The 11,532-nt window shown below is 47.3% G+C and overlaps 1 protein-coding gene across 1 annotated transcript; it reads left to right on the top strand.

Annotated features, from left to right (window-relative positions):
• The first annotated feature begins 814 nt into the window (after positions 1-814).
• On the top strand, positions 815-4,780 carry LOC144819754 (zinc finger BED domain-containing protein 6-like). The gene is made up of 2 exons (XM_078677515.1): positions 815-2,344; positions 4,607-4,780. The coding sequence occupies exon 1, from the start codon at positions 816-818 to the stop codon at positions 2,337-2,339; it is 1,524 nt and encodes a 507-aa protein (XP_078533641.1). The 5' UTR covers position 815; the 3' UTR covers positions 2,340-2,344; positions 4,607-4,780.
• Positions 4,781-11,532: the final 6,752 nt, after the last annotated feature.

The raw sequence follows: 11,532 nt of genomic DNA, 5'->3' as shown, positions 1-11,532 counted from the left end.
TTAGTCGTGGTAAGCTTGGTACAAACTATGGGACTGGAGGCCAAACGACCCATTTGAAAAAAACACACGTGATCAGGTGGGAGAACCACCTTGCAAGCTTAAAAAATGTTAGCACTCGTGTTGGTGGGGATACAGTGGTACAAGGTCCACTCATGGTTGACCAGGAGATAGAAGAAGAGGGAGACGATGACCTTCTATCTAGGAGTGGTACACAATGGACCCCTGTCGCCAGCACTGGAGTGGTAAAGTCCACATCCTCCGCATCTGCAACTTCTCAGTGGCACCAGAGTCAGCTGGAAACACCAAGGAGTGCAAAGTCTGCGATGCAAGGTGGTCCGTCTAGCACAACTCAAAAACATGCAAAGCAGCTTACCATTCCTAGCATGTTAAGGCAGGAGGGAAAGTACGAGCGGAACCACCCAGTAGCACGTTTATACAATGCCAAACTTGCGAAAATGTTAGCACTGGACCTTCTCCCATTTTCATTTGTTGAGGCTGTTGGATTTCTGGAATTAGTGGCAACCCTCTGCCCAAAATGGAACGTTCCCAGTCGCTACTATTTTGCCCGAGTGGCTGTTCCAGCACTACACCACGATGTGCTGGAATTGATTGGGAAAGCCTTACAACAGAGTGTTGTCCATTGTATCCACCTGACAACAGACATGTGGAGCAGTTGCGATGCTACAGATTTCATGTGCATCACCGCACACTGGATCTCTTTTGCAGGTGTTAAAGACAAGTTAACTTCAGGCCTCCGTGACGTTGCTGGAATTTTTAATGATACGCGCAGAGATGCAACTATAGCCATGTTTGGTATGGACAAAAGTCATACTGCTGAAAACATTTTGTCTGACTTTAACGACAAGGTCTTTGAATGGCTGAAACCAAGAGGCCTTAAGATTGGTTTTGTTTCCACCGACAATGGCAGTAATGTAGTGAAGGCAATGAGAGAAGGACATTATTTCAGGGTACCCTGTTTGGCACACTGCATAAACTTAGTCGTGCAAGACTTTCTGAAAAATGAAGCCAAAGTCAGCAACATAATGGCCATCTGCAGAAGAATATGCACGCACTTTAACCATTCTTTCAAAGGACGGAAGCTGCTACGGGTCATTCAGCAAGAGCATAGGTTGCCAGTCAAAGCACTGATCCAGGAGGTCCCAACACGTTGGAACTCAACTTATTTCATGCTTGAGCGTCTCTTTGAGCAGTACATCCCACTGAATGCTTATGTCATGTCAAGAAGATTAGGGGATCCTACTGTTAATCTTAAAGCCCTGACCATTGAGATGTGGCAGTGGGACCTCATTAAATGCATCACAGAGATGCTACAACCCTTTGAGGTCTTCACACGTGCAGTTAGCAGGGAGGACTGTACTATGGGCCAAGCCATCCCATTGTTGTACATGCTTGAGCAACAGGTGAAGGAGGTCTGTCAAACATACGAAGGTGACGAACAAAAAGTTGATGCATATACCTTAGCCAAGGGCTTAGTCAACCGCGTGTGTGAAAATGTAAGGCTCAACAATATTGTGTCAGGTGAACATTACATAACTGCAACAATCTTGGATCCACGGTACAAATTATTTGTCAGCAGTAACGAAGTAATTCCATTTTCAGATGAGGATGTTGACAAGTACAAAACTTCCATAGCTGCGGAAGCTAATGAGTTAGAAACTGAACGGCTGTTACTTAAAGGCCTGCCACTGCCAGCCCAGGCCAGTCCAAGTACTCCTGACGCAAGTTCTTCACAGCGTGAGAGCAGTGCGTCTGCTTTCCAGCAGGCACCAACAGTACCAAAAGCAGCACCTACACGATCTGATTCAGCAGACCCAACCAAAAGCATAACTGCTTTTTTTCTACAGAAAGGGATGGGTAAGTCCGTTGCTGTTGCAAAGGGAAAAGAGGACCAGCAAAGCCGAGCACCAATGAACATTGAGCGGATGGTTCAGGCCTATCTGGATGACACAACAGAGGTGTTCATGGAGCAAAGCCCATTGGTCTATTGGTATGAAAGAAGGAGACAGTGGCCAGTGCTGAGCAGGCTGGCGATAAAGTATCTGGCTTGTCCTGTAGCCAGTGTCTCCTCTGAGCGGGTTTTCAGTGCTGCTGGTGCCATTGTCACATCGAAAAGGACTAGTCTCTCCCCCAAAAGCGTGGAGCGGCTGACAATGATAAAAATGAATCAACGCTTCATACCACCAGACTATCAAGTACGTGAATCACCGCCGGATGAAGAAAGCGAGTGTGAAGAAGACGTCCTCACTACTGGGTTACATGACCTACTTCTGTCTGAACGCACAGAGTTTGAGGACGAGCTCCTCTTCCCTGACAACTAGGACAGGTATATTAAAGGAATGATGCAATGCATTGCATAGGATTGTTTAGCCGACTCTGAGCAAATGTGCATGGAATTAAAGTATACTAGTAGTAACTTCAGACTCACGTGATGGGCAATTTTCCCATGTTATTTAATAATATAAATTATTTATGCACTTGTGACCCTACTACTACAGGTGCAGTCAGTACTTAATTTATCGTTCGTAGTTCATGTTCATGTTGCACAACGTACATTATTTGGTGAAACAGTCCCCCCTCCACCCCCCCAACAAACACAAATGAACTTCAAATGTTTTCTTGTGAAAATATCTTTGTTTTATTTTTATATTTTCATAATGATAATAGAAAAATAAAATATATAACAAATGTAACCCCCTGACCCAGAGCTGTCCCTACCCTCCCCTAACCCCAACCAAATTTCAACCCAAATGTACACCCCAACTCCCACATCCCACCCACCAACAAAAGGATTAAAAAAGGGGCAAAAAACAGGGTCCATTTCAAAGCCGGCGGGCTTTCAGGTGTTTGTCCACCATTATCTTCACACGCTCCTCTAGACCGTCCTCCAGCTTCTTCCGCTCCTCCTCCAACTTCGCTACCCGGCGGAGAATCTTTGCTTTGAAATCACGGCACCTACACTTGCATGCATGTTGTTGTTATTGTGGGGGGGCCGCCGAAGATGTAACAATGCGGCGGCGGGCGGCTGCCTGACCACGGCGACGTAGTCCTGCAGGCTTGGGGCCCGGGGCATTGGAAGAGGCAGCAGCTGCTGCCGCCGCCTCCTCCTCCTCCTCCTCGGCCTGATCCACCAGCCGGCGGTAGGCCTCTACAATTGCCTGCAGTTTCCGCTGCCGGGCCCGGACTGCCAACTCCTTCCTTGTTGGTTTTTGGGAAGGAGTAACTATAAAGAAAGAAACAGAATTGTTGTAATCCAAACTCCCCGCAAATCAAGAACACAACATTGATTCAACACATAGTGGGCGGCACAGTAGCACTAGCAAGCAAGCTGAGTACCAGAAATTGTGTTGCGTCTATCTTGAACATTCTACAGCCTCTATTAATTTTTTGGACTTTTTGGCACGGCATTATGCCTGCCCTATTAGCATGGGTGTACTTCAACGGTCACACACATTAGAACGAACACCTGTCTTTTTCATATCTCCTTTTGTATTATATACTCTGATTCCGGGAAGGCGGGAACACTCTCAAAGTAACATTAATTAACAGGGGGCAGCTAGTAGCACATGTCTAGTAAAGACTATAATACTTTATACCGCGCAACAAACCTTATTTGGTTTGTGTTTCACCAGCAACGACCCATGCACCCAGTCGTCCCCTCCTTCCCTTGCCTTCGGGTTTGCCCAAAACACCGCTGCTGCTGAGACTATCCACTAACCACCGGTATTGGGTGTGTCTCCCAACCACGCTGGCAGCTGTGTTTTCCCCTTTACATGCTTTAACAACAACCCATGCATCCGACTGCTATCAGCCACTTGCATTACTGTAGTGGTAATGCTTAGCATGCTAATGACAAGTAAAGGTAACATCATATATTTTCCAGTAGAGTACAGTGAGAAAGTTTTCCCCTCCCACCAAGTAATGCAGATCACTATTGAATGTAACTTACCATCGCCCGCCGCTGTTGGCTCCCCCCCCACTGCTGCTGGTGTAGGTGCCTCTGTTCCTCCTGTCCCCGCCGGGATCGCTGAAGCTGCGCCGCTGTCCCCGTCGGCACTGGTCGATGGTAAGGGTTCTGCACCTATAAAAATAAGTACACCTTTTTAGATGGATGCACAGCCCCCTTTGTACTTGTTCACCAAGAATGGAGTTCTTCAAAACAGTTAAGTACAACGTACGTAATCAGTATGAGTCCACATTGCATAGTACAGCAGAGTCACTACACATATTAGCATTCATTGTTATGGTATGGTACCCAAGCTCATCTCATCTGTCCTGCTACTCTAGTCCTTGGAAATTGGAAGTGAACTATGTAACCTTTGTACATCAATGTATCCAGTTTTGCGCATGTTAACTCGCAGCTTGTTGCGCAGTACGAGAAGACGCTCTGGGGCAACACATCATTGTTCAATGCATACACCTGAAGAGGTGGGAAAGTAAAAGGGCCCGTATTTAAGTTTTCTATGTGGATTGTGGAATAGAGTTTGCTTACAGGTTACAACTTCTTTTTAGCATGGCTGCATAAAACTGGCATAAATGTATTTCATACTGTCTAACGTGCACCACTTTTGTCATTATTTTTCGGCAGGTGAGAAGATTGCCTTCTACGAAGCGGACATTTCCATAGCTTACAAAAAAAGAGGAATATCTGACCAGTATACGTTGGTGAGAGGTCTCCGATAGTTGCCACATTTCCCTATTGTGCACTAGTAGCTGTACAAATGTTGATTACTTTATTATGCCTTTTTTAACTCTGGATTTTTTCTGGTGGGCCCTTCAACGTATTTGACGGAACAACTTAAAAACATTGATGTTACTTACTTACTTCTAACAAAATAAAGCTTTTGAATGACCACTTTGACTCTGAAGTTTATTTTCAGTGTCTGTTGTCTTAGAGACTCACACGAGTGAGTGAGCAAAAGGGGGTTTTTTAGGTAACGGTTTGTGTCCTAAAAGCATTCGGCATCTTGGTATTGGGGTTCAGGAGTGTGAATTGAATAATTGACCAATGACTCAGGCCATATAGGCTGACGTTCAGTGAATTGTGCGTTCCTCAGAGTTCTGTGACTGAGGTGTAAGTAAGGTCCAACCTGCCTATCAGTACCAACATCCAATTTTCGTGTGCATAGTTACATAGTTGTGTAATATGTATATAACTCCATAGGAGATAGAAGAATACCCACAAGACTAGTAGTGGTATACTAACGTTTACAAAAATACTAGACAAACATCATTCTGGATGCATACTTGGTTGCTGTCAATTGCCAAAGCACTGCAGACACATTACAGAGGAAAAAACAAGCACTGTTGGACTTACTGGGGACAGCAGCAGGATCCTCAGTAGAGGAGCTCTGTGTAACTGGTGGTTCACCCGCCGACTCGGTCCCTGTATTCTGCTTGCCCCTGGGTTCTGTGGTTCATGTAAAAATTAAAATAATAAACAAAGAGAAAAACATTGAGTGCTGTGAAACATAGACATCATTGCAAAAAACACTGCTACAGTGGAACAGAGCCGGAGGCAACAAATCCATGCCAGGGGCCGCAACGCAAATATGTATCCATCCTTAGAGTATTATTAAATTAAGGATATCTATTGGTGCGGTGGCCCCTGAAGTTTGGTGCCCCTGTGCAGTTGCACAGCTTGCACATGCCCCCTAGAGCCGGCCCTGGCTGAGGTAAGAAGAACAAAGTAACGTTAGCATTCTTTGCAAGAAAAGGATTCGATTCATGCAGAAGAGAAGGCCGTGAAAAAAATGCTACAATATGCAAACTACGTACAATTATCCATCCACCGCTATTTCACTGACGGACAAAGGAAGGACAAGACTCTATTAATAGCATTAACTAACTTCAGTTCTCAACAATAAAGAAAATCTCACATCAATAAACAGCAACAGCTAGCGCCAAGTTGAAACAACACGCAAGAGCCAGTGAAGAAGAAAAACACTGTCATACAATGACAGTAGATATACCGGAATACATCGCAAATGTAACTAGGGGCAACAGTCATCGCGTTACTTATTCAGCCAATATTTACAAAGATACAATAACAATATTTATACAACTATATATATATATATATATATATATATATATAAATATATATATATATATATATATATATATTACCTACTGGCGGTCGCCAGTAGGTATATATAGTTAGGATTTTTTCTCTATGGGATTTTTGAAAATTCTATGTCTAATAACTTTGGCGTTTGTGGACGGAATTGGCTGAAATTTTCAGGAAAATGGCACATTCTGTTTCTGAGCAGCCCTTGAAAATTTGGGGGGGTTCGTCAAGGGGGGGCCGAGAAAAAAGGGGGGTCCCAAAACGTGTTTTTAACATTGAGTTTTCCATAGGGCGGTTGGCCTCACTTTTAGCCCGAACGGCTGAATGGATTTGCACGAAACTTGGCAAAATTGTAGGGACTGGTAGCCCGATGTGCCTTTTGTAGGTCTCAATATATGTGCTCCAGTGGATTTTGAGAAATTAACGTTTAAAAAAAGATATATATCTGTAACAGCGGACCGGGCAGCGCTCCAGTACGCGTACTTTTCGCGCAACGGAGCTTTGTGAAGCGAAGCTGATTGGTTCTCCGGCGTCTGTAAACATTCCAAACAGTCCGTAGCGGCCGCCATCTTGTCTCTCGGTAGGATCGAGAGACAAGCGGAGGCCAAACCGAAGGGGCAAATGACCATAAGGGGGCATAGTAGATCCTCCCTGACCGTTTAGGTTTGATGTGGAGGTTTTAAAAGGGCCCCGCGGGGCAAAAAAAAAAAATAATAATAATAATCGAACAGCTGAATGGATTTGCACGAAACTTGGCAAAATTGTAGGGACTGGTAGCCCGATGTGCCTTTGCTAGATCTCAATATATGTGCTCCAGTGGATTTTGAGAAATTAACGTTCAAAAAAAGATATATATCTGTAACAGCGCACCGCTTCGCGTACTTTTCGCGTTACGGAGCTTTGCGAAGCGAAGCTGATTGGCTCTCCGGTGTCTGTAAACATTCCAAACAGTCCGTAGCGGCCGCCATCTTGTCTCTCGGTAGGATCGAGAGACAAGAGGAGGCCGAAGCGAAGGGGCAAATGACCATAAGGGGGCATAGTAGATCCTCGCTGACCCCCTAGGTTTGATGTGGAGGTTTTAAAAGGGCCCCGCGGGGCAAAAAAAAAAAAAATAATAATAATAATCGAACGGCTGAATGGATTTGCACGAAACTTGGTAAAATATTAGGGACTGGTAGCCCGATGTGCCTTTGCTAGGTCTCAATATATGTGCTTCAGTGCATTTTGAGAAATTAACGTTCAAAAACAAGATATATATCTGTAACAGCGCTCCGCTTCGCGGAGATAAAATTATATCTGTATTACCTAGCTGTTGCTAACACCAGTTAGCGACGGCTAGTAGGAGATAGCGACCATCTTGGGCCCCACTTTGCATGTGAGTGATATTTATCACTAATGACATGCAAAGTGGGCATGCCAAGATGTTAGCGACTGGAAACAGTCGCTAACATCGCTATCTCCTATTATCAACTTTTGGAAATATTCGAGATAAGCGCGAATATCTCCAAAAGCTAGCACCTGCCCTGAGCAGTTCTTAGCCATGTTATCCAATGGGAGGTGGAAAACATGGCTAAGAGCATTAGCTCGGTAATGCATGAATATCGCTGAGTTTTCAGCGATATTAATGCATTGCGGTCGTTTTTTATCGTATTTGCGATAAACCTTGATAATAGCAAGGTTTATCTGCGATAATTTCTGACGGTAAAAAAATCGTTGCTAAGCATCGTTAGGGATAAATATCGCTTAACTTTGGTAATATGCCTCAACGTCTGTTAACGTTCGATTCGAAGGAAATCAGGAAGTGTTGAAAAACATTGTCTGCGCCATCTTGTCTTTTTTCAAATGCCACACTTTTGTCGTGCACGGCAGCCATTTTAGATGCCTTGACCAGACCCATTCTGTGCACGCTGTCGATCCTTAGCATGGCTCCCCACCCTTGCAAGCATCTCCCCCAGGCAGTGGTCACCCCCGCTCTCTGTCTTATGCATGGGTAATAAACCTCCCCCCATCTGCGCTGCTCTTCCCTGAGAATCACACCCTGTGCCCGCCCGACACCTCCCTTTCGCCCTATTCACTACCGCACCCTCTGACACTCCTTTTCCTCTGTGTCCGATTGTCCAGGCTGGTCCTAGGGTATCAGCTAGCCCTGCAGATGTAGTTTATGGCCACAGCTGTAAAGAATCACCCCTCTTCAAAGGAGTTATAGTAGATCAAGGCCCACACTCGATGAGATCCGTCACAGCAGAAGCGTTGCTATTATCTGAAAACCATCCTGTATTGTGATTGGGGAGGGGACCGAGCCTGAAGCGGAAGATTCCAGGGATGACTCTTTGTACATCAAAGTTTTTACAATTATGTGTCACATTAAAAATATATAGCACTCCGACAAAGTAGTAAGATTATAAAACTTTAATAATTTATAAATATATACAAGAAAACAAAAATAGTAATAACATATAAACATTTTTAGGGAAAAACAACGAAGTAGCGGTCGGCTGTGCGAATAGTCCCAACGCAGCACAACGTCCAGATTTCCGGCGTGGGGCGTCGCGGGGGGTGGGTCATCAGTAGCAAACTGTTGTGCGAATAGTTCCAAGGCAGCAGAACGCGTTGAAATCTAGATGACACGAAAGTGATGTCTAGTAAGTTGCCACCCAGCAAATAACGGCGTGGGGCTTCGCGGGGGGTGGGTCATCAGTAGCAAACTGTTGTGCGAATAGTTCCAAGGCAGCAGAACGATGGCACCAAGGTGATGTCCAGTAAGTTGCCGCACTGGTTTTGGTATCCTACAATGCTGCTCCGAATAACGGCGTGGGGCGCCCCGGGGGAGGCGGCGTGAACGGGCCTCTCCAGGTGGAGTGTCATCTGTTGTAGTGGGGCGCCCCTTTACCGTTTCAGTTGCCATTCCGTCCGTTTTTGGTCCACTGTGTCAAAAGCCGCAATTCAGCTGAGTTGCGCCCACTCTTGCGGTGCAGCGATAGGCGGCTGTCACAGGACTCTCAAAATGGCGGCAGGCTGTTTCCTTTTTGGGCCTGGTCCACTGAAATGGCCCTGGGACACCTTGGAAATCGGACGCTTGTCTGCTAGGTCTTGGACCCCATTCTCGAAAGCGTCCCCTCCGCCTTGAGAATTCATCAAAAGTTTTGGGAGCCCCGATTCCTGCAGGCTTCTGGTGGGGAGCGGCTGCCATGATTGCTCGTGGAATGACCACGACGGAGCTACGAGATGGTGGTGCTCTCATGCTGGCGCCAGCTTCAGTCTGAAACATCCAGAAACAAGGTGGGGCTTTCATCGTTTGGGAAAAAAAAAAAAGTTTTCATCCAATGAAAAGTGTTGTTTTTAGGTCATATGATCAAGCCTTCCATCATTAGGAAACCAAAAGTAAAATGAACCAATGAAAAGTTTTATAAACAAGTCACATGACCTGTTATGCGGCATAGGGTATAAAATGCGGAGAAAATACGTTGGCACGTGAGGCGGCGTCAGTAGCGGACCGATGTGCGAATAGGCCGAAGGCAATACAACGCGCCAAGATCCGGATGGCACCGAGGTGGTGTCCAGCAAGTTGCAGCACTGGTGTGGCCATCCTACAATGCTGAAAGTCGGCGTGGGGCGCCCCGTTGGCCTGTAAGTTTGCGTCAGTAGCGGACCGATGTGCGAATAGGCCGAAGGCAGCACAACGCGCCAAGATCCGGATGGCACCGAGGTGGTGTCTAGTAAGTTGCCGCACTGGTGTGGCCATCCAACAATGCTGAAAGTCGGCGTGGGGCGCCCCGTTGGCCTGTGAGTTTGCGTCAGTAGCGGACCGATGTGCGAATAGGCCGAAGGCAGCACAACGCGCCAAGATCCGGATGGCACCGAGGTGGTGTCTAGTAAGTTGCCGCACTGGTGTGGCCATCTTACAATGCTGAAAGTCGGCGTGGGGCGCCCCGTTGGCCTGTGAGATGGCGTCAGTAGCGGACCGATGTGTGAATGGGGCCGAAGGCAGTGCAACAATATTTTCGGAATAGAAGACACCACTAGGCGCTGAGATGCCAAGATCCGGATGGCACCGAGGTGGTGTGTAGCAAGTTGCCGCACTGGTGTGGCCATCCTACAATGCTGAAAGTCGGCGTGGGGCGCCCCGTTGGCCTGTGAGTTTGCGTCAGTAGCGGACCGATGTGCGAATGGGGCCAAAGGCAGCGCAACAATAGTTTCTGACTGACACCACAAGGCGCTGAGATGCCAAGATCCGGATGGCACCGAGGTGGTGTCATAGTTGAGAGTTCTGAGCAGCGGTTGTAACACTGTCTGAAGCTTATTTGCAGCTGCTGCAGCTTCACTACGCGTCAAGATCCGGATGGCACCGAGGTGGTGTCTAGTAAGGTGCACTGGTGTGGCCATCCTACAATGCTGAAAGTCGGCGTGGGGCGCCCCGTTGGCCTGTGAGTTTGCATCAGTAGCGGACCGATGTGCGAATAGGCCGAAGGCAGCACAACGCGCCAAGATCCGGATGGCACCGAGGTGGTGTCTAGTAAGTTGTCGCACTTCTGTGGCCATCCTACAATGTTGAAAGTCGGCGTGGGGCGCCCCGTTGGCCTGTGAGATGGCGTCAGTAGCGGACCGATGTGCGAATGGGGCCAAAGGCAGCGCAACAATATTTTCTGATTTGAAGACACCACAAGGCGCTGAGATGCCAAGATCCGGATGGCACCGAGGTGGTGTCTAGCAAGTTGTGGCACTGGTGTGGCCATCGTACAATGGTAAAAGTCGGCGTGGGGCGCCCTGTTGGCCTGTGAGATGGTGTCAGTAGCGGACTGATGTGCGAATGGGGCCAAAGGCAGCGCAACAATATTTTCTGACTGACACCACAAGGCGCTGAGATGCCAAGATCCGGATGGCACCGAGGTGATGTCTAAGTTGCGGACTGATGTGCGAATGGGGCCAAAGGCAGCGTAACAATATTTTTTGTATGGAAGATACCACTAGGCGTTGAGATGCCAAGATTCGGATGGCACCGAGGTGATGTCTAGCAAGTTGCTGTACTGGTGTGGTCATCCTACAATGCTGAAACTCGGCGTGGGTCGCCCCATTAGCCTGTGAGATGGCGTCAGTAGCGGACCGATGTGCGAATAGGCCGAAGGCAGCACAACGCGCCAAGATCCGGATGTCACCGTGGTGGTTTCATAGTTGAGAGGCACTTCATCTGCAGTGGGGCGCCGAGATCCGGATGGCACTGAGGTGATGTCTAGCAAGTTGCTGTACTGGTGTGGTTATCCTACAATGCTGAAAGTCGGCGTGGGGCGCCCCATTAGCCTGTGAGATGGCGTCAGTAGCGGACTGATGTGTGAATGGGGCCAAAGGCAGCGCAACAATATTTTCTGAAGAGAAGACACCAAAAGGCGCTGAGATTCCAAGATCCGGATGGCACCGAGGTGGTGTCTAGCAAGCTATGCAGTTGAGTT

Source organism: Lissotriton helveticus, chromosome 2_1 (assembly GCF_964261635.1).
Source record: "Lissotriton helveticus chromosome 2_1, aLisHel1.1, whole genome shotgun sequence".
In the NCBI taxonomy this organism is placed as follows: Eukaryota; Metazoa; Chordata; class Amphibia; order Caudata; family Salamandridae; genus Lissotriton; species Lissotriton helveticus.
Note: the sequence above shows the minus strand (reverse complement) of the source record. Positions and strands in the feature narration are given on the sequence as shown.